This window comes from Leuresthes tenuis, unplaced genomic scaffold (assembly GCF_036924035.1).
Source record: "Leuresthes tenuis unplaced genomic scaffold, fLeuTen1.0.hap1 SCAF_9, whole genome shotgun sequence".
Lineage (NCBI taxonomy): Eukaryota > Metazoa > Chordata > Actinopteri > Atheriniformes > Atherinopsidae > Leuresthes > Leuresthes tenuis.
The window spans coordinates 33,863,189-33,885,835 of NW_027325363.1; the positions used below are offsets into that span (position 1 = coordinate 33,863,189).

Sequence of the window (22,647 nt, forward strand, 5' to 3'; positions counted from 1 at the left end):
AAGCACTTTTACATAACATTGGAAAAAGTCACGGTGTATGCCACAATCAACCAGGACAGGCCACAGTAATAGCTTACGTCGCATGCTAAGGACCTATAGCCAAGTTAGAAGCGTCAGTAACAGACATTGCTAGCTCTAACAAACAGTGCTTGTCTCACATGCAGAAAAATTGCAGTAGTTTTAATTAATATAAGAACAATTGTAACAGGGGCAGAGATATCCATTACGATAATTATAGAACAATGGCAGCCGATAGATGCGATAGCCTAGTAATTATATCAGTTCAAATGCGCATGCGTGTCGGGTGGTTCGCGGTTGCGCCAACTGGTAGAGGATGTTGCTAGCAGCCAGTGTAGATGCACAGCCTTTTTCACAACAATAACATCAACTAAATTTGCATCCCTACATCTCTGATTTGAGGATTAAACATTCCGAACGCTCACGTAAGCCTTGCTTTGGACCGCGACACGCCGAACTTCCTCCTCTATTTTTGCTTACATCTTCTGTTGATAATGGGAGCCGATGGGTTTACAGATTTACAAGGCTCCTTTTTGCAGGAGCAGAAACAAGAATCATGGCTGGCCAGCTAGGCCGCAGAAGGATTTTGTAGCAAAGAGCAAGAATATACAGGTCCTATGATAGTGGATGTAAACTCAGTGCTTGTCCATAAAATGTGGTGTTAAGAAGCCAGGGTTCTAATCGCAAAATAACGTTTCATTTTTATTTTCTATTTTGGGCCAACAACATAAGCTCGTGAGCCAGCTAGGTTCACAACCTTGACTGGTTAACGTCTTGGCTTCGTTAGCCACTTTAGCCAGCTAACGATAGCTAGCAACGCTTGGCTAGCCACCCGCTGGCCAGAAACATTCGGAATTAAAAATTTCGTGCAGGATTTACACTCACTGCCGTGTGCCCCAAGGTACTTGTAGCGCAAATTCCTTTTGCAACGTCTACTCTTGGATGAATGTGGGACAAAATGGAGACCCCGACGATTGTGTACGATTTGGATACTTCTGGGGGCTTAATGGAGGTGAGGTTACTATTCTTAAAGGCCTCGGTTAAGTGAAATATTCGGTTTTGCTTATACTTTATCTTCTTAATTAATTGAACTGGTTTTTTCGTTATCAGTCAGTCTTTTGTCAAGCACTTTTGGTTTGGGTTGATAATGGAGGGCACAAGTTGAGCACTCCCCGAGCTCAAAGTTGCATATATTCCAACTTTTTGGGTATGATGATAAACAATCATGATAGGCAACCATGATCATATACTAAAAAGCTTCACTACTTTCTCAGCAAATCCAAACACTACTTGCGCCTCCGAAATCTGAAGACGTAGAGAAGAGGAGTCGGAAGTTGGTAAGAGACGTCCGGAGGAGCGGTAGGGCCACCAACCACGACACCTGCGACAGCTGCCGGGAGGGAGGCGATTTGCTCTGCTGTGACCACTGTCCTGCCGCTTTTCACCTTCAGTGCTGGTAAGTTACAGTAAGCGCCATAAGACGGAGGCAGTGCTTGCTTTCGAAATCTGCATACTGAATGTACATCAGTAGAGAAAAAGGGAGGTTGTGTCAGCTGCACAAAATGCTAATCTTTGAGGGTCTTCCGTCATACACCTAATGTAGGAATTAAATTATATGTCAGTGAAATTATACCCAGGCAGCTTTGATACTTGCAACATTATTCAGTTTTACCAGGAGCATGTTTTCACGTTTATTCCTTTAATTTTTGTGTTCAGCGATCAACGGTCATCCTGCATCCTAACATACAAATAAACTGAGGAGGGCAGTAGAGAGCGTAGCATTGCAGTTTACAGTGACTTTCTTTTCTGTATTTCCCGGGGAATTATTTTTATGCCGCTTTAACGGAACACATCAGCATAAAAGAGAAGACAACTACTGAAGCCCTGTTCCCGCTGTATTTTTGGTGGTGGTACGCTTCTCAAAGTCTATTTACTTTGTTTTAGTGAGCCATGAGAGAAAACTGTTTTCTTTTGAGCAGCATAATATGCTATGTGGTATCACTCTTAATACGAAGATGTCTTTACTTGCTCAGTTTATGTCAATGTTAAGTTGATTCGTTGCTGACAACAATGGCATGTCAATCAAGCATACAGGGCTTTATCGGAACGTGTAAGTTGTAGCTTTGCGTCAGAAAGGGGATTTACAAAAAAAAAGAAAAAGTCTGTCCTTCCCTCCTGTCGAGGCTTCAGTCAGTAGAGCCAATGCTGCTAAAAATGGAGTCGAGTCTGCCTGTGTTTACAATATGGCGACCTCCCTGCGCTCTTTATCTGTTCCAGCGCCATCTTACCAATCTTAAGAATTCGACGTTGAGAGGATAAAAGGTCCATGAATAACACAAACGAGACTTTGAGTCTTTTTCTTAAACTGAAACAGCTGGATGTTAGCGTTTGTTATCCAAATGGCGTCTTGTAATGTGTCGGTGTCGATCGGGAAGGTTATATTCAATGCCTGCTTGCATTATATGTTAACTTCGCTATAAGGAGGAGTTGCGTTCAAACTGCCACCTGGAAACGACAACAGTTTATCCTTATTTGGTCAGACTGTGGAGGAACTTATTGTTGTAACTTGTAGTTATGCATGGACAGGCGTTGCTGTTTAAATGAGTATCTCTCTGGCAGACTGACTTGATTATTGCTGCTGATAAATGTGTGATTGTTGGCTGAAGATGAGACTGGCTTGCCTGCATTTGTCAAAAAGAGCAATGCTTGTCATCATATTTATTTTTTTATTGTTATATTAGCTGTTCATGTCCTGGGTGATGCAACATTTAAAAAGCTTTTTCAGTCTCATTAAATTTAACATTTAGACATTTTGTAATTGTCATTTAACCAGTAGCATGAATTCTTTTGTAAAATTAGTTATTTATGAATGAATGTATTTCTCAGATGTAAAAACTGTTTTTATGCTAAGGTTAACAGATCACTTGTTAAAAGATCAGTGTTCACATGTATTGTAAACCAGTTTTCACTCCACTAGGTGGAGTTGGATAACTAAATTTACTGAATGGCATAAGGTCGAGTGCATTACTCGTGTATTAAAAAAAGAAAAGAAAATATCCTTTGCATGAAATGAGTCTTTATACTCGTGAAACATATTCTGCATGTATAGACAGTGGTAAGCGACAAGATATCAGCATTTTGATTGACTGATATATTTATTTTTCTCTCTCATCATAGCAACCCACCTCTGAGTGAAGAAATGCTTCCCCCAGGAGAATGGATGTGTCATCGCTGCAATGTTAGGAAAAAGGTTAGTTGCAGATGTTGTCTTTTAAACTCTGTATATATGCTTTCTATCATTCTTAACTGCAGCTTAAACAGTTAGTTGAATCCTTGATTTCGAATGTTTTTACTTGAAATACAGAATAAGTAGTATTTAGGAGAATCCTAATTTAGTGTTTTATGTTCCATGTATGACAAGTCCTGAAACAATGTACTCTTTGTATAATACAGAATTTGATCTGTTTTTGTTGCTGCCAGAAGCGGGAGCAGAAGTCTGAACAAACCAATGGCCTACCAGAGAAGTCCTTATCTAAGCGCTCTTCATCTCCTGCTGTGGAGCTTGAGCTCAATGCTGGACCATTGCGGCTCGATGGCCTGCCTCCAGGTGCTGGAGCGGCAGGTCCTGGTCTACGAGTGGCTCAAGTTCGCCTTTTGGATCGCAGGACCAGCAGTAGACCGAGCAGCAGGCCTGGAACTCCAACATCCAACACTTCATCCACCCCGACTCCATCTGAGGAACAGAATGATGGAGAAGAGGAGGCAGCAGAGCCTGAGGATGATGTTCAGGGAGCAGACCTTGAGGGTGCTATGATTTCAGCCCCAACACCACGCCTCCTGAAGAGGCCTTTTCAGCTCCTCATAGCAGCAGCAATGGAGAGAAACCCCACACAGTTTCAGCTGCCCAGTGAGCTCACATGCACCACTGCACTGCCAGGTCAGTCAGCCATTATCCCCAAATGTGTCCCAGCAATACCACACTGTATTTATTTCATGTAGTATTTTATAGTCAATTTACTTAATTAATTAATTAAAGTTAATTTGGAATTGTTCTTGTGGATGTATTTCAGTTAATAGCAATGAATCTGAATTGCTGTTCATTAGTAATAAAATCTGTTGTGGAATGTTGACCATTTCAGATTTTGGAAATATAGCCATTTTCACTGCACAGAGACTTTATGACTGTTGCTGGTTACACCTGCAGCAGGAGATTCTCCACCAGGGATGCATTCTCACAAGAAATGCCCTATAGCAACACCTATGTGTTGAGTACAGGTGATGGGGAATAATTAAAAAAAGGATTCAGTGGAAAGTGCATTGTTTTGTATGCAATGCCCAGAGTGGCTGATGATACTCTCTGCCTTTGTAGAATGATGACGTCTGTGTTATCGTTGCTACCTGTATTTTAATGTATATGGAACATGCATCAATTGAAAGCAACATAAAGGTCAGCAGAAAAGAGTATGAAGGAGCAACTGTCACCAGGATGACTGTCTGCTGTATTTACACATAGATGACTTGACAGTCTTTGCAAGAAGCCGTAAACAAATGACGTGAACATTTGTTACTTGTATTTAATCACTCTGGAACATGTCTATAAAATTTCAGGGCTGCATACGATGTGTAAAAAAAAAAAATGTCCCAGTATGGTGTAAGTAGCTCCAAGTTTAACTGTTTCCCAAATGTAGCTTTGTGGTTTTTGGCTTTCCAGGTAGCAGTAAACGAAGGAGAAAAGAGGAGCTTCTCGGGAAGCCGTTCAGGAGGCCTCAGCATGAACTGGATCCTAATGGCTTGGTTCCTCTACCAGTCAAAGTCTGCTTTTCATGCAACAGGTTAGAGTCTAGTGTCTATAAAGAGAACTATGTACACAAATGAGCGATTTTCTTCTTCCATTCTAATTGCCTTGAAATTGTGTTTTCTCTTGCAGGAGTTGCAGGTTGGCACCGCTCATTCAATGCGATTATTGTCCACTTCTCTTTCACATGGACTGCCTGGACCCTCCTCTCACAGCTTTACCTGCTGGCAAGTGGATGTGTCCAAACCATGTTGAGCACTTAGTGGTAAGAGGCGTGCTTTGGCCTCTCAGTTGAATACTTTTTGTCTTTGATAATGGAAGTTTTTCTAATTACATGTGTGTTGTACTGTTCAGCTAAATCAAAGGAACCTGAGTCTGTCCAGGCGCTGTCAGCTCTTTGACCAGTTCCAGGATCGGATGTCCCAGCACGCTGTAAAATTGGACTTCCTCCGTAGAGTTCATCGGCAGAATGCTCCCAACAGGCGCACTTCTAACCAGCAAAACAAGAGGACCGTTAAGGTAGACCTCTGCCTCGGTGTGAGACTGCAGACCTTCTTAGTAGCAGCATATTGTTTTGTTCTTCTCTTCCAACATCTTCTGTGCGTTGGTGCATGGATTGAAGTTGGGAGCTGATGTATGTTTAACTTTAGTGATTATACAATTATTAACAGTTTCTCAACTCTGTTCCTGTGTATTGACTATGCCTGGCTTTCCCTCTGGCTTTATACTCATCCAATGAAACCATGACTACCTTTTTTTTTTTTTAAATGGAAAATGTTCGGAATCTTTAAAAAAAGATTTAAAGTAAGGAACCAAGTGGAAAGTAAGGAAACATTGGAACAATAAACATGTGGCGTAGCCTGATGAGAGACAACAGGATGAGTTTTGAAATATGATGGTCAAGCAGTTATTTCTAACAATCATTCTTTGCCAAGGTGCCAGATGCCATCAAGTCACAGTACCAGAATCCTCCACCCATACTGCTTCCTGCCGGGATGCGTCAGTTAGAGTTGGTTTGCAGCAGTGTTCCAGACCAACAGCCCTCAAAGCACTTCACCACAGAAGCTGAACAGCACGAGGTTGGTTCATCAGATGCCAGTTTAAAAAATAAAAAATTCAATTCAGTCGTCACGTTAAACTAGGGCTGGGTGATGTCAGAAAAAATCTAGAATTTGATTATGCTGTTGTTACACCTCTCCCATGTACCTGTCCTTGTCACATGCAAGGCATAATGGAGCGTGCCCACAATGGAATAGAATAGAAAAATACTTTATTCATCCCCATGTGGGGGAAATTAAAACTAATAATAAATAATAATGAAAGTTCTTCCTTCTCTATGCCTGCAGTGGGCGACTTTAAGTTTGTATGCCTTTTGTTAGGTGCTTTCTTGAAAGAAAGTTACTTTAAGGGTCCAAAAAGGCTTAAATGTTGCAACACACAAAAGTGTAACTTGTATTCAGCATATCTGTGCATATCGAGTAGAGGGATTGATGTAGAATGAGTATGTGGGCCATTAAAGACTGAGAAAGAGTGCTGAATAGATGCTCTGTATGCAGCTCTACAGTAAAAGAAGAAATTGTATATGTCAAAATACACAATTACCAAGAAATTTGTGTATATATACATATAACGCAAGTATATGATACATTTCAGCCACTACCCAGCTTTTGTGCCTGTCGTTGGGTCCACTCTTCTTTTTACCCCCCATCAACATTCAGTTATATTCCCTGCTGATAGCTCAATCAATGCTTTGTGATATTAAATCAAATCTAGAGATAGTTTCATCCGCCCAGCCTTACTTTTAACAATGGCTATATATATATACAATGTATGTAATGTATGTATGTCACCTTGAATCAAAATTTTTTATGTACTGTTTTGGACAGTGGCTTCAAGATGTCATTGCACTCCAGTGCAGCATCATGCGACACCTGTCCATAAAACAGAGGGCTGGATCCACAGCTGAGTTGGACTGTGACCTAAAAACCAATATAAAATCATGTGTTACACCAGAGGAGACAAAAACTCAGCCCTCAATAGGAAGGACTTCTTCGTCTGACCCCTGTTCTAACCGCTGCAGTATACTAGAAAACTCCCAAGAGGCTTGTCTTGCCAGGGACATCCCAGTAGAGTTGGGTCTTTGTACATGCAGTACTATACCGTGTCAGAACTGTAGGAAGCCCAATGGACCACTGACAGAGCTTCAGCCTCCAAAGGCCAACGGACCTGTAGACTCTATGAGTGCTTCAGACTCCTGCAGGCAGGCTGAGCTGCAGGACAGATTGAAGCCTAGTACAACATCACCAGACTCAGCCCCTGCCTCAGGGCTAATGAACCACAAAGGAACAGAAGTGTATAAAAAGGATCCTGAGAGCACTAGAGAGGTCTGTCCTCAGAAAAACCACCCCACTGCCCCCACGATATGGCCCCACAGCAGCCAGCTGAACCACAGGATCCAAACAGATCTCCAGGGAGAGTGTATGAGCAGCGATGAAAAACCCCACAACAGTTCTCTTTCAGACGCACCATCAAAGGACAACCAGGAGCACGACTCCACAAAGCTGGGGACATCATCACCAATTCCCGGTACTTATTCCCATACTTTGTTATTGAGCTTTGTTATCATGGCAGTCTTAGATTGCATTAACATTTGTGGAACCCTAAGATCTTTGGGTTATTATATTCTTTTGTGGTTAGTCTTAGAATCATTTTGAATCATGAAAATGAAAGAATTGGTACTAAGCAGCTATTTGGCAAGAGGTCATGTGATTAGTGCTAGGAATAGTTTGAAACCAGCCCTCACCTGTGCTTCCAAGTGGGGGAAAAAAGTTGTTGCAGTTGTAGAGACAAAACCTGGAATATTATCACAGACCTTTTTCCTCAGATTAATTTCATCGTCTTACATTGTTTTTAAAGAGCACATTTTGCTTCACAGTCTTGCTCATTATTAACTAGGGATTATTGTCTCCTAGACTGTAATTTCAAAAGTAGTAGATATCTATGGAGTTGTTCAAAGTAGAAATGCAGCAATTGTGACGTTGTTGGCCAAATCTAACTTTTCTTTTTCATGAACAGGAATTGTCAATATACAAAAATGTGATGTTTCAAAGCCTTCTATGACCGTAAATAACTTTTACTGCACCAGATTAGACTGCCTTGAAATGGTAAAGAAAGTACAAAATACTGTATTCCATTAGTATTACAACACATCCTACTTCTATAAAATCTGGACTTGTTAAGTAGTGTCAAATGAAATATTCTTTTTAAAGTGTTGAAAATGTTTAAAGTGTTGTGAATAAAAACTTATCATTCAGAGTAAGCTCTTGTAGATACATTGAGGCAAATACCCACTCTTAGAGTTTAACTCGTTCTCCACAGACATAAAGGCCGGTCCTGGACTGATGGACACACTGCTGCCCAGCGCTCTGTCGTCTTTGGAAAACCTGTCAACCTGCATGAAGGATGGAAAGGAGGATGGGGGTGAGTGTGCTCACTTAATTGCGATGAGTGACAATATTAAACCACTATGCTATTGCACTGCAGCATAATTGCCTTCTTGTGGTTGTGTGTGTGTGTGTGTGTGTGTGTGCATGATGTGCAGGGATTGAATTGGACAAGCTTGATACAGAGATGATCAAGCTGTTGGCCTATCAAAGGATCCAGCAGCTCTTCCCCCCCAAAGTACCCAGCACTCCACTTCTCCCAGCCATCAGCACCAGCTCAAAAATCCCATCACCATACCCCGACAGTAAGACACTGTTGTTCATCAACCCCTCTTTTTCTGCTGTCAGAATTGATTTGAATGGAGTCTTTCATATTTAGAGAATTTTTTTTTTTGAGGCTTAAAAGCTACACCTTTTCTCCAGGTCAAAAGAAGGTGCAGGCCCGAGCTGTCTTCTATCCTCTGACAGGGAAAGGAGGAGCTGTCAGTATGTGCTACAGGACATTATACATAGGATCCGGTAAGATGTGCTGACAGCATCACAATGACATACCTCCTGTTGCATTCTCTGCAGTCCACTGAATCCAACATCACATTTTTATTATGTAAACCTGATAATTTATTTATTTTTATTGAGCATTTATAATACAAACATAACTACAGAACACGTAAACAGAGAGAACAGAAACAAAACATAACAGGTTGACCAAAAAAAAACAAAACAAAAAACCCCACCCCCTGGAGAAGACCCGCATGGAAAATATCACGAGAATCCTGCTATGCATATAGGAGACCGAGTGTTAAGTTGGATTCGCATTATCGAGGTAAGTTGCGTCAACAAATGTTGGTGTGTTTACACTCCATAATGTAAGAATAATTTTTTTCGCTATTATAAGACCATAAAAAATAAAACGTACTTTGTTTTAATTTTTTAAAGGTTTCAGACACCCCAAGTAAGGGTAATAAGTAAGGGTTCTGGCTTTATCACAAACCTCATATCATCAGACATTATATTAAAAACACCAGACCAGAAAGAGTCAATTTTGGGACATAGTGCATAACTATGAAGATGGGTTTCAATGGAAGATTTGCATTTATCACATATAACTACATATATACTTCTGGATATATATTATATAATATTTCCTTTGTGTATAATTTTAAATTGAATAAGACAATGTCTTGCCCTGTGTGAACAGGTGTTGATCTTCTCAAGGGATCTGTCCCATAGATCATATGTGATCGGTTCGCCAAATTCTTTTTCCCCATTTTCATCTATGTATATGGGCACAGGAGATTATCTTAATGACAGGAGATTATTATAGAGGCGTGTTATCAATTTAGGTTAATTTATTGGCAATTTCAGACAGTCATCTATTAATGTTTTTGATTCGGTCTGAAAATCCTCCAAATGTCTACGTATATAGTCCAAACCAAATTTCTGCTGTAATTGAGAAAACGAGGTTAATACACTTTGTATATACAGATCTCCAACACATTTAATACCTTTCTGATTCTACTTAGAAAAGGCTCAACCCAAAGCAGAGGGGGCAAAAGTGGGGTTTCTATCTATGGGTAATGGATTTGAGTTTATAACTGGATTTGATTAGTTTCCAGATACAAATCATGTTATGAATAATAGGATTGTTGTTATATAATAACCTACTGATCTTAGTTGGCGCTAATAGAATTGTAGCCGGTGAATATAGATGGCATTCCTCCTGTTCCATCAGTAGCCAATTAGGTGGGGACTTTGTGGTGTTTAGCCAGAAAATAAAAGTCTAAATCGCTGAAGCCCATTAGTAAAACAAAAAATTTGGACGTGCAGAGATATTTTTTTTTTTTTTAAGGAATATTGGAATATTTTGAAATGGATATCATAACTGTGGGAGTAAGACAATCTTTACCGCATTAATTCTTCCGATCATCGAAATTGGGAGTGCATCCCACAACAATAACTTAGAGCGCAGTTTTTCTATCAAAATTTTGTTGAAAGAGAGAAGTGTACTGTCTTGACACTTCTAAACCTCAATGGGTGAAATTTCAAGTCTAATACTTGGAGCCAGCGGCTCGATAGCAAGAGCAAAGATTAAAGGGGAGAGGGGGCATCCCTGCCTGGGTTTTTGTAGATGAGTTTAGTTGGTGAGAAAAAAACTGACTCTACTGAGAACTTAAAATGAGTATCACCACTAAATCTGATCAAACGCCTTTTCGGCATCAAGCGCAAGTATAACGAGATTGGAGTGTGGGTCTCTTCTTGTGTACATGATAATAAAGAGGCAGATTGAAAGTAGAGGTTCTGTTAGGTACACGCACCCCCATTTATACAAATGCATCTATCATCATGTATCGCATGTACCTGGGAGACACAGAGTAAACACAAATGCACTCCCCAAACCTGAACGTCAATTCTACCTTTCAAAGTAGTTTTAATTTCCTTTTCTAACCAACACATCTGATGCAGCATATACACATAAAAAAAAAAACTGGAAATTATTTAAGCCAAATTAACATATCTCCTTTTTTTTTCTTAATTTTTCCTCTTCCCCTCCGCCATCTAAAATTGAAATCACCTTTGATTATAATCTGACAGGGTAAGCATCCAAGAATTAGTCTTAAGTCCTAGAAATAAACATATAGCTGCTTAAACGTAGCTGTAGTTTTAGAAACGAGAGGTAAGAGTAGGTCGCATTGGGCAACGCACTTAGATATAAAGCTGAATCTAATCGTAGAACTAAACAAAATGGATAAATGAATAACGCTTACACTGAGAAAGAGAGATTCTTGTTGGATAATAACAATACAGTATCTGCTTTAGAAAGGATACAGTGTAGTAACCCACGACTTTCACACCTTGCATGTTTGTTCACACGTATACACACTGGTTGTGTGTGTATCTCTGCAGTTTTTTTTTTTTTTTTTTTTTTTTTTTTTTTTTTTTTTTTTTTTTTGCAGTTTTTGTACTAATGTTAGCCACCGAGGCTAACTAGCCCACCGCAGATAGAATAAAAACAATTCCTGAGATCCATGTTTTATCAGTCCGCTGCAGCTGTAGATGACCTAGACCAGAGAGTCGCTCCGCATATTCTTCTTTTTTTTTTTTTTACGTCTGTGAAGGATGCCTGTGTGCCATTGTGTGTGACCACGAGTCTTGCGGGGTAAAGTATGCCTTGTTGCGCAATAGCTCCCTGCCACGGTTGAATAGAGCCTTTTGCTTTGTCATTGTCGGGGAATATTTGGATCCTCTTGCCTCTGAAGTAAAGTTGCTTCGCTGTGCTGGCTTTCCGTAGAATGTCCTCAAGCACATGATAATAGTGTAGCTTCAGGATGAAGGGCCTGGGGAGCTCTCAAGGGTCGGGGCTTCTCTGGAGGGTCTGATGCACTTGGTCAATAAGTGGCTTCTCATACAGAGATGGCACATCTTTTAGCAGGTCAGCTACGAAGTCGCGCAGCCTGGATCCTTCTACCCCCTTGGGAACTCTGATGATTCTAATGTTGTGCCTCCTAGATATGCCTTCTAAATCCTCACATTTTTCAGTCACTTTCCCCACTTCGGAGTCTTGTTACCTGACGTTGGAGAGCAGTAACATCGTCGGAGTGGAGTGAGGCTGACTACTCCAGCTCTTTAATAGTCTTCTCGTGCGAGGCCGTAGCTCCTTAAAGTGTTGTAATGGATGTCTGAATTTCCTTTTTAGTTGTAGCCAGCTCCTCTCTCAGCTCAGTGCAAACAGTTTGTATGCATGCATCTATGGAGGCACATATATTGTTCCTGATCTGAGTGACTTCATTTTGCAGGTTAACAATAGCAGCTAGTATTGCACGGTTAGGTAGGTCCACCTCGTCACTCCGGTAGAGTTGTGTCACTCGGGTCCTAGGGCTGGTCGGGGCTGCTTCTTGTTGGTCGTTTTTCTTAGTTTTCCCCCTTTCTTTTAAATTTATTTATTTTATTTTACATTGGTCTTTATAATGCACTTTTGTGTATCTTCTTGTGTCGTTCCGAGGATCTTAAGTGCGGATTTACAAAAGTTTAGTGTCTTAATAGAGATAAAGTTATCAGAGCTCGCGCGAACACGTTTTACTCTTCTATTGCTCAACAGCACCCCTCCTGATCATTTTGTTTGATCAGCATTATCCAACACTATTCCACTAATTTGGGAAGCATAATGCTTTAGCTGAACTTTAAAGACAAATTGAGACAAAACAAGAATGCCATTGCAAAAGGGAGTGGTGCAGAAAATAGTTTCGAACCATTCAGTGGTCACCAAGGTTTAAGAAGCTTGAAATGGCCCCCTGGAGGCCTTTGGTGTTTGGGCCCCCGGTACCTCACAGTGAACGGACTGCAGTCTTCCTTCTTTCCTACTGACACATCACTCCATTGCATCTCAGCAGTCTTCTCATCGACACTGAGTTGGGACTCGGCGTCATCCTTTGAACAGCATTGAGTGAACTGCACTTTCCAACACTGCAGAGTAAAGTCGAAGGATAAAAGGCGTCTGCCTTTTTGGGGGCTCAGTTTTTGCTGTGTTGTAGCTAATTCTACAGCATTGAAATTTAAAGAAGCATTATCTGCACATTTTGCTAAAAAGTACGTTTTCTGCACTGAACATTAAAGTCATCTTCTGACAGTTCCTTTCTTTTTCCTCTGCTTGCGCTCAGACTTTTTTTTAAATGAAGTAGCGTACTTGTGACCACTGCATGGACAGTAAAGATTCCTCTTTCTCAGACCACTGTAACAGGTGACTCGTACTGAAGTGGTGATGTATTGCATTAATGGTGATTGTTATTAACCAAGCTTTATTAATGCAATGCAACACTGTAAAGCCACAACTCACTAATTTGGTATTTTTCTTTTTTCTCCACAAAGGTGCTGACATGGATGTGTGCCTTTCCAACTATGGTCACTGCAATTTTATTTCGGGGAAACACGCCTGTATTTTTTACGATGAGGTAAGAGCTTCCAAGTTGTCGTAATATGCCTCTGTACTTTAAAGTAATTCTGCAGAATAACTGTGTTGTAGACTTGATCTAATTTTTTTTCTTTTTCTTTAGAATACCAAGCATTATGAGCTGCTCAACTACAGCGAGCATGGTACCACAGTGGACAATGTGCTTTACTCGTGTGACTTCTCTGAGAAGGCTTCACCATCTGCACCTAGTGGCCTGGTGGCCAAAGTCCAAGGCATTATCCGTGAGTAACTGTTTGGTTCAATTTCATTGAACTCTGGTCCGTTTGCCCTGTTAAAAAGTACTCCTAGGATAATAGGTTTTCACCTTTTTTAGTACACCCAAATGTTCTGAAGAGATGTTGTATAGCACTTTTCTGGTCAGCCTGTTCACTCAAAGCTCTTTCACACTACATGCCACATTCACCCATTCACTCACATAGCATGCTACGCAGTGCTTTGTTCTACTGTGGGGGTCAATGTGGGGTTCAATGTCTTGCTCAAAGACACTTCAACATGTGGCCCTGAGCCGGCAGTCGAACCATCGTCTGTCCGACTGCTGTTCCTCCTGAGCTACAAAGCTGCAGCCACAAAGGATATGCCTGTTCATTCTTGCTTCTCTGGGATGCCTTTTCTCTCCTCTGTTTGAATGTTAGGAATTAAGATTAAATCACTTTCCAAGTCACTATCATAGGGACACAGAAGTGTGAAGATGAGGAGGCATGAAAGGAAAAAAAAACATGAGAAAAGCCTGAAATCTGAAATCGTGAGGCCTGAATGGTGCTGGAACTAAATGAGAGAGCAGCAACCATCAAGGCTAACTGGGATAGACCCCTATTTTGGATGCACCGATCCAGCTTTTTTGATACCGATTCCGATATCTAGGTCTTTCATATCGGTCGATTACCGATCCGATACCATTGTTGAATTTATAAACTGTACACCTCACTATGTGGAAGGCTTCAGGTTTGACTTAAATATTTGCTAACTAAACTTAAATTAAACAAAATAATAGATCTAAATATAAGTAATGAACCGTTGTTTATTTGTTACTAAAATGTGTGAATGAAATAAATGAAATAAGTTAGAAAGGAATTTAAACAAATAAAACAGAACACTGAAACAGAATAAGTAGCTTCTTTTTTTTCCAGAAAAGTTTTTACATTGAAAATGTACATTCAACAACGCTGTAGACTGAGCTAAAAGTAAACCTCAAGGTAATGAATAGAACAATTTAATTGAATTAAAACACAACAGAACAACAATAAAAAAAACCCAGAAACACTCTTTGAAGGGCTGGGCTGTGCGGGGCTGAGCTGGACAGGACAGGTCAGGGGCTGGGAAGGGCAGGACCTGCTTAGGCTGGACTGGGCTCAACGGCACGTTGTGCAGCTGTGGTCAGAGCCAGTTTATCCAAATAACGCTTGTTTGCACATTTGCTCCAACGTGGTGGGAGAAGTCCAGACCAGCCGCACCTGTAGCGGAGCGGCGGAGCAGCCCAGCCCAGTTCTGCTGAGGTCACCTGCAGTCAAAACTTCATCGTCATACCGGTAGAAGAACACCAGCCGATTAATTTACCTGCAGCTTTTTGGAGATTAAGCGCGGACTGGATAACTTCATTTTGGAAGATAAATGTAGGTCTCATAGATGAAAATAAACATCTGTGGCAGCTACGTTAGCTTATTTGAATGAAAAGTGTAAAATGTAAATAATCCGTGTGCAGAGAAACAGACAACAACACGTTCTAATTTCTTTTGCTGCTTTTGCACCACTGGTAGCTGTATATGTATGAAAACATACATGCTTACACACTATATGTATATATTTATATATATTGTAAATATATATAATTCAGTGCCTCTCAATTGGAGAAACATTGTATTTCATGTAGATTTACCTTTTTTTTTTTTTTTTTTTTTTTGGTTTTTAACTGTACAGTCCATGGAATTTGTGATACTGTGTAGAGTACCAGAAGTTTTGTGATTTAACAAAAACCTGTTCTTAGTCTGTACTTTCCGCTGTAGTCCATCTGTAAATAGCAGATTTTATTTATTTATTTTTTTTAATGTACTTGTTGAGAAGTATTAATAAAAAAAAAAATTTTTTTTTAAAAATGGATCCGATCCGATCCATATATAATCCATATAAAATCTATGGAGAGTGGGAGTTAAATAAGTGCAACTGCAGGTAGTTGGATCTCAGGGCCAGCAGTTTGTTACTGTACAGGAAGTGCCCAGCTGAAAAATCAAGTTTGAACATTTACTGCAACATCCTCAATGGGCTTCTGAACAGTGCAGTTAATTAATTTAAAAATGAAGCATTGATTCAGATGGCTTGGGGTGAAACTTTACCGGAAACTCAAAAGGCAGCTGCAGTCCTATAGTTGTGTACGGTTTGTATTATTCCCATAAAGTAGGCTGGTGTTCGTTTTTGTTCTGTATGGTCAGGTTGTTTCTGTTAGTTTTAGTCAGTGAAGTCTTAGTCTCTCATTTATATAAGTGGTTTGAGGCATCAGTCTATAAAGTCTCTCTCTCATATATATATTGTAGAAGAACTGTTAACACCAGATAACTTTCCGCTGTAGTTGATGAGGAGCGTTTTTGACTGGTCCAGTATGTTTGTTAGCAGGACTACTTAAAAGTTTATGGACAGATGCACGAACAATGGCTTAACTTTGATTCACCTGAAATGCATATCTGGATCTGCATCCAAGATGTATTTTAAGAATTCTTTTTACTAATGCAAGGTAGGCCTCACATTTTACACCACATAGTGACAAATCCATATAAAAACGAGTGATAATAAAATATCTGACTTTATATTTTATCACTAGTTCAAAATCCTAAATATGGTTTAACAAAATTAGAATTCTATACTTTTTAATGAAATTGAAAATTCCAAATCAAATGGTCTTTAAAAGAATGGTGTTGTTGGTTTCATTGTCATCACTGCTGGTCTGCTGCTTAACTTGTGGTGATGGGATTGGCACATTGTACATTATTTCTAATTGGCTGTCTGTGTTCTGTGTGCAGGTCGCAGTAAGAAGCGTCAGCAAGGCGAAGGTCCCAGCCCTGCTGTGGGTTTGTTTCCGGTGGGTGGAGTGATGAGCTGCCAGCCTCAGGGCGGTGTTGAGCCATCATGTAGCTGTAAGGCGAGCAGCTCCAGTCTGATTGGAGGTAGTGGGGCAGGATGGGAGGGCACAGCCCTGCTCCACCATGGCAGCTATATCAAACTTGGCTGCCTCCAGTTTGTCTTTAGCATCACTGAGTTTGCCAGTAAGCAGCCCAAAGAGGAGCAGACTGTTACGCCTGCTGCCAGTTGCACAAGCACCATCCCCACCACCAGTTGCGTGGCCAGCTCCATCCCCACGACCACCTCAATACCACCACCCAGCACTGCCACAACGAGCAGCCCTTCCAGCCAGGATGAGGCTGACATTGAAACTGTCCCTTCCCACCAAGTGCCCGTGTTGCGCTCCAACTCTGTTCCATGACTGGCACAGGAAGCATCCTCTCCCTCCTTTTGTTTTGCACCTTCCAAGTCACATTGAAGGGAAAACTGCACAGCTGGTTGGTCAACAGGGAAAAGTTTATTTTTCATTTTTAATGGTTTATATCTTTGCATGAACTTGAAGTACTATTGACAATCTCTTGTTTGTGAATGACTGACAGTAACCTTGAGTTCACTTCAGACCATTAGGACTTTGAGCGAGCATTATTTATCTGGGCTCAATCTTTCTTTTTGCCAGTTTATTAGTTTTGTGTGATGTAACCTTAATATGTCAGTCAGTCCATTTAGCACAACACTTTTTATTTTGTAGTATTGAATTCCACACGTTCTAATTTCTTTTGCTGCTTTTGCACCACTGGTAGCTGTATATGTATGAAAACATACATGCTTACACACTATATGTATATATTTATATATATTGTAAATATATATAATTCAGTGCCTCTCAATTGGAGAAACATTGAATTTCATGTAGATTTACCATTTTTTTGGTTTTTAACTGTACAGTCCATGAAATTTGTGATACTGTGTAGAGTACCAGAAGTTTTGTGATTTAACAAAAACCTGTTCTTAGTCTGTACTTTCCGCTGTAGTCCATCTGTAAATAGCATTCTGGTTTTAGCACTCATTTTAACATCATGTGCTGCTCTGTATATTGGCAGTCTTTGTCTTTACCTGCTTGTCTGTTAAAACCTGTAAATACAGAAAGATTTTCTAATAACAAATTCAGTTCATGTTCTCTTATTTTCAGCCTCTGTAGCTTGACTTTGGATTTTGTCGGTTGGTTTTCTAAATGCTTGAACTGGTAAAGTTAGGTCCTGAAAGTGGTTCTTGTTTATGTTTTAAAGGTACAGTAACTTGAGTTTGATTTATAATATGCTTACTGAGACCATTAAGTCTCAAATACCAAATAACTACATAAAAAGTTCCAGCCCTATATTTAAGATGGTGAAAGGGTGTTAACTATAGGAATGGCATGGAAATAGCTGTGTTTCCACTAGAAGGTTGGTAAATTCATTGTTTGTCTCTGCATTGGCCCTATCTTGGACTGCTGATCTGTCCAAGGTGTAGCCTCCTTCTCACCTGATGGCAGCTGGAATAGGTTCCAGACCTAACAGGTCAAACGGGTATAAAATTAATCAGTAACTTGTAATGGTTCCACTTCCCTCACTGATCGTTCAGTACTTTTAGAATCGGCTGATAAACGGAAGACGATCTCCATGAAAGGTTTACCAAAATTTCCTTCACATTCCCTAGAAGATGGAACAAAAGTGAGCTGTTTTGTCCCAACAAACATACCTGCTGTTGCTAACACAGCCGACACCACTGAAATGTCATTGTGACTTATATCGTCTGCCCTGGTTGTTCTGCCTTGCTGTAATTTGAGAACAGGCACGCCCAAACAGGAAAAAGGTGTGTTTGTTGGAATGTGTGAGCCCAAAGCACAAATTGCTCCAACTGCTAAAGTGGAGCTCATATTCTATGAGGCTCAAAGACCGGAACAATGTCTACCCTTCTACTGGTCGTGGGTGTTATTATAGGAGTTGCTTACTTTTACCATCAAATTGTTGTAAAGGGAAAGAGATGCATAAGCAAAGCAAAATTGCACGGGAAAACTATGATTGTGACCGGTAAGTAAGTGCTCTGGTTCGGTAACAATGGTGTCTTGCTTTTTCTGTTTGCTTTCCAATCCAAATTCAGAATCCACGTAGAATTAAAACAATTTTTTAGGCAGCAACACAGGCATAGGGAAGACTACAGCCATAGATCTGGCTAAAAGAGGAGCCAGAGTGATCCTGGCTTGTCGTTCTAAGCAGAGAGGAGAGGCTGCTCTTGAGGAGATAAAAAGGGTGAGTTTTTAAAGGTTATCTGTTTCTTTCACATTAAAAAGAAGATGGGCACACTTGCTGTTGCAGAGAAGTTTAATATCCACCAGAAGTGTGCTTATATTTGACCACTCAGTGTTTGATGTCTGTTGCAGGAGAGTGGCAGTAATCAGGTGGTGTTCATGCAGCTGGATCTGGGTAGTCTTATGTCTGTTCGCAGCTTTGCTACGACCTTTCTGAAATCTGAAGCAAGACTGGACATCCTCATCAACAATGCGGGTCAGACTGCTCATTGTAACCTAATAACATGAATCCAAGCATTGTCAAAAAGCCCTGTCTGGAGGATTCAGGCCATGTCAGTCCTAATGACTCATTTGGAGTTTTCATTGTTTTAGAGGCATCTTCCCCCGATAATTTTAGGCATATATGTATATTCCATTACTTTATAACACATAAACTATTAAGTGGTAATTATTAGACCAGAATTCCATCATTGACCACACAACACTGAAGTTGGTGTTCCAGATTTTTTTTATTGTTTTGGTACACAGCCTTCTTTTTTGCTGCTATTTCTGATGTCTCTGTCTGCCAATACCATCTGAATCCATGTAGAGAGGTGTTTCAGTGTAAGCTCCTGCAGCTATGTTTCAGGGAAATGCACAATACTGCAATTTTAGTATTCTTGTTGTGTCCTCATGAGCGAGATTTGCTCGTGATTTCCCATCAGGAAGACTTAGTTTAAACTTCCTCCTCCTCATTCTCCATCTCGCTCCTGCCTCACATCCACAGTGTTTCTCTTTCAATAATTCTTATTAATGATAATTATACAATTTCCCTTTCGGGAATAAAATGGGTTTTGGAAAGCTCAGTCAGCTCTTCCAATGGCACAGTAACTCATCATTACGTGAAAAAATGTCAGAAGTACAAGGAGAAATCTCTCCAGCAGCACAGCTTTTGATTGTTCCATCTTTTTTCTCCAGGTGTTTACCTGCAGGGCCGAACAGTGGATGGCATAGGATTGATGTTTGGTGTTAACCACCTTGGTCATTTCATGTTAACCAACCTTTTGCTGGAGCGACTGAAGGAGTGTGGACCAAGCAGGATAGTTAATGTATCATCCATGGCACACAACTTTGGAAAAATTGATTTTGACTGCCTGAACACCCACAAAGCTCTTGGAGTACGGGAATCATTTATGGAAGGCCTCAAGGTTTATGCTCATAGCAAACTGTGCAACGTCCTCTTCACCCATGAACTGGCCAAGAGACTGCAGGGAACCAAAGTCACCTGTTACTCCCTGCACCCAGGTTAGAAGTCAGAGAATGTAACCATTAAAATCACAGAAAGAAACACTGTTACCATAAAGTGGGACCCAATGTAAATGTTTCATACCTTTCAGTTAAAACTAGGACAGATGAAAATGAAAGAGGGTTTTAGGTCGGTAGTGGAGGTGGGTTAGCCCACTACTGTGGTTCGAACTGAAGATTATGGGTAGAGGATGGGAATTCTTACTAACTGATGGTAATATTTGTTGTTCGATTTCTTTCCAAATAAGGAAAAGCACTATGATGAGGTAGATTTAATCATTGTAAGTCAAAGTAGAACCAACCACTTTTGCCAACCATGAGTAAGAAAATCAAGCTACAGGTAACAAGTGGAAAGGATATGTCTGGGCCAAATAACAAAATCTACTTTATGTTTTTGCAGGAGCTATCAACACAGAGCTGACCAGGAATGCAAGCTCTGTTTTTCTCATGCTCTTAAGGCCAATAACTACATTTTTTTTCAAGAACACTGTCCAAGGTTGCCAGACCAGTCTGCACTGTGCCCTTCAGGAGGGGATTGAACCTCTCAGTGGGCGTTACTTCTCCAATTGCACTGTGAAAGAAGTCTATCCTAAGGCCAAAGATGATGCTGCGGCAAAGAAGTTGTGGGAGATCAGTGAGAGACTGTGTGGCCTAGCGTAAAAAAACAAGAAATAAATGCAGATTATGTTTATAACACTGACCTCCCATCATTTCTTTTAGATATTAATTATAGGCCGTTGTATGAATGTCTTATCTGGCTTTGCATTTTCAAAAAAGAAAAAAAGGTAAAATTAGGATTAGGCAACTCAAGATTTAGATTTGGTAAATCCCTCAATACCTAAACACTGTTGTGTTTACATATTCATTAGATGTCTAATTGTAATATGCTGTAATGATGAAGACATAATAAAAGTAATGATAATCAGTTGTTTATGTATTGTATATTTTTATTTAGAAATGTCTATTATACATGAACAGCTAATTTGCTATTGTTGCGTGAGAATTCTTTTAATGTCTCAGAAGGGGTTCTAAAAAAGCAACCTCTCACTGTAAATAACTAGTTTACTCATTTGAAAGTTTCTACTTTTACAAGTTTAGATGGGTGGGGAGATTTTGATCAATCAATCAATCTTTCTTCATAAAGCACCTTTTCAATTTAGATGGTTTTAAAAAGCAAGAGATATTGCTAATATTGTTCCTTAATATATTAATATTTGGAAGGAAGAGCACTAAAAGAGCATATTGAACCGTCATTATCAAGTTCAAAACAATTAGGTTAGATAATAATAAATGCCCCAAAAGACTGTCAAAGTACTTTTTATGTTCAGGTATCTTACCTGAACTTATTTGAGGAATGGTGACATCATTCAGAGAAAATTATAATTGCCTGAACAAGTAAGAATGGTAAATGCTCCATGGCCATATAGTGTGTATTAACCTTGTTCTACAAAGTGCTTTACAATGTATTTCCCACAAACACTCATACAGCTCAGCTTATTATATATTAAATGTACATATATATATATATATAACTCCAATGAACTCCACACTATGCATAAATTGGTTTTTCATGGCTGCAACCCATATACTCAAAGCTGGTCCTCATCCCACAAATGCATTTTTCTTACAAATGTGGCAATGGGAGACAAACAGGCTTTCCAACAGTATAAGAACAAGAAGCATTGCTACAACAAAGAAATAATCAATCAAACACAAATGATTGATGTTTTTATATTTACATACACTACCACACACTACTTCGAGTTGAGCTTTGAGTCTTCCTCCTATTACTCCTGCCAGGTCAGGGACTACACTTATCTGACATGTTTTGCTGATAAAAAGCTCATGCCAAATAGAGGGCTATGAATTAGAATAATTCTATTATGAGTAACAATTGGGCCTCTCTTACCAGAGGATAACAAATACTCATCAACATATAGAATATGAAATCCTAAAATTGTCAGCATGGCACTCTTCCAAAGACTTCAGGTTGTCTGTGCCAGAGTTTGAACTGCTGAAGTGCAGAAGGAATTATGACAGGACTTTGATTTAGGTGCTGCATTTTTCTTAGTGTTTCTGTTAATAGAACAAGATTAAAATGGGTGTGTGACTTGATAATGAGATGGATACACCTAAAAACATACACAGTCCTTTGACAAAGATTAGCCAGTGAACTATGACCTGGTTTAATTCCATGGCTACACAGACGGTTGTTTCAACAAAGAAAGAACTTTTCTGCTGTTGTGTTCGTCACTGCCCTTAGCTTACGCTTTTTCTGGGAAAGGTTTTGTACATTCATTATTGGGAATAAAAGATCTTTGAAAGACACATCAACATTATGCTTCCAGGCTTTATGAGGACCTTCCACATGTCCCTGTAGCTATTTTGGTTGCCCAAAGTTTGCCTTCCTTCAACATATGGAATGGTCTGACAGCAGAAGTCTGCAAATAACAGAAAGCATTCTTTCTCTTTTTGACAATGTAGTTTTTGGCAAAGCAGCATGGACCTTCAGATGAGCTGATACAATGCTCACATCAAGGCAGACACAATATCTGATGGAAATGTGGAGGTGGGTATTATGGGGGAAGGGGGTGAGTGGCTGATTTATGTGGATTATAATTCATTTGATGGGATTGGTTTATAACTGGACTGTATCTTTAGAATTATGGTGATATTACATTTTTCTTGAATTGGCACTATTTAAAAAACAGAACTGAATTGGATTACACCTTTTTTCACAGCTGCTCCATTTTTTTTCAAGATAACAGACCAGTAAAACCTAATGGTTGAGTCATGATGACTAAGC

General features: G+C 39.9%; 2 protein-coding genes across 2 annotated transcripts; both read left to right on the forward strand.

Moving 5' to 3' along the window:
- The first annotated feature begins 319 nt into the window (after positions 1 to 319).
- Positions 320 to 17,433, forward strand: phf12b (PHD finger protein 12b). Its single transcript, XM_072393155.1, has 15 exons — positions 320 to 1,030; positions 1,293 to 1,474; positions 3,196 to 3,268; positions 3,499 to 3,955; positions 4,730 to 4,850; positions 4,946 to 5,078; positions 5,168 to 5,332; positions 5,749 to 5,892; positions 6,700 to 7,399; positions 8,192 to 8,293; positions 8,415 to 8,561; positions 8,680 to 8,775; positions 13,120 to 13,202; positions 13,305 to 13,443; positions 16,231 to 17,433. Exons 1-15 carry the CDS (start codon positions 965 to 967, stop codon positions 16,689 to 16,691), a joined length of 3,069 nt encoding a protein of 1,022 aa, XP_072249256.1. The 5' UTR covers positions 320 to 964; the 3' UTR covers positions 16,692 to 17,433.
- A 718-nt stretch (positions 17,434 to 18,151) lies between these two features.
- LOC140314788 (dehydrogenase/reductase SDR family member 13-like) lies at positions 18,152 to 20,685 on the forward strand. Its single transcript, XM_072393150.1, has 5 exons — positions 18,152 to 18,339; positions 18,440 to 18,558; positions 18,690 to 18,813; positions 19,515 to 19,841; positions 20,242 to 20,685. Exons 1-5 carry the CDS (start codon positions 18,213 to 18,215, stop codon positions 20,499 to 20,501), a joined length of 957 nt encoding a protein of 318 aa, XP_072249251.1. The 5' UTR covers positions 18,152 to 18,212; the 3' UTR covers positions 20,502 to 20,685.
- Positions 20,686 to 22,647: the final 1,962 nt, after the last annotated feature.

Bases quoted from the DNA above. Each gene is read 5' to 3' on its own strand.
- LOC140314788 (XM_072393150.1), top strand. From the start codon at position 18,213: ATGTCTACCCTTCTACTGGTCGTGGGTGTTATTATAGGAGTTGCTTAC. The intron at 18,559-18,689 runs GTGAGTTTTTAA...TGTCTGTTGCAG, and splicing joins CTCTTGAGGAGATAAAAAGG to GAGAGTGGCAGTAATCAGGT. The intron at 18,814-19,514 runs GTCAGACTGCTC...TTTTTTCTCCAG, and splicing joins CATCCTCATCAACAATGCGG to GTGTTTACCTGCAGGGCCGA.
- phf12b (XM_072393155.1), top strand. From the start codon at position 965: ATGTGGGACAAAATGGAGACCCCGACGATTGTGTACGATTTGGATACT. The intron at 1,031-1,292 runs GTGAGGTTACTA...CTACTTTCTCAG, and splicing joins CTTCTGGGGGCTTAATGGAG to CAAATCCAAACACTACTTGC. The intron at 13,203-13,304 runs GTAAGAGCTTCC...CTTTTTCTTTAG, and splicing joins CCTGTATTTTTTACGATGAG to AATACCAAGCATTATGAGCT.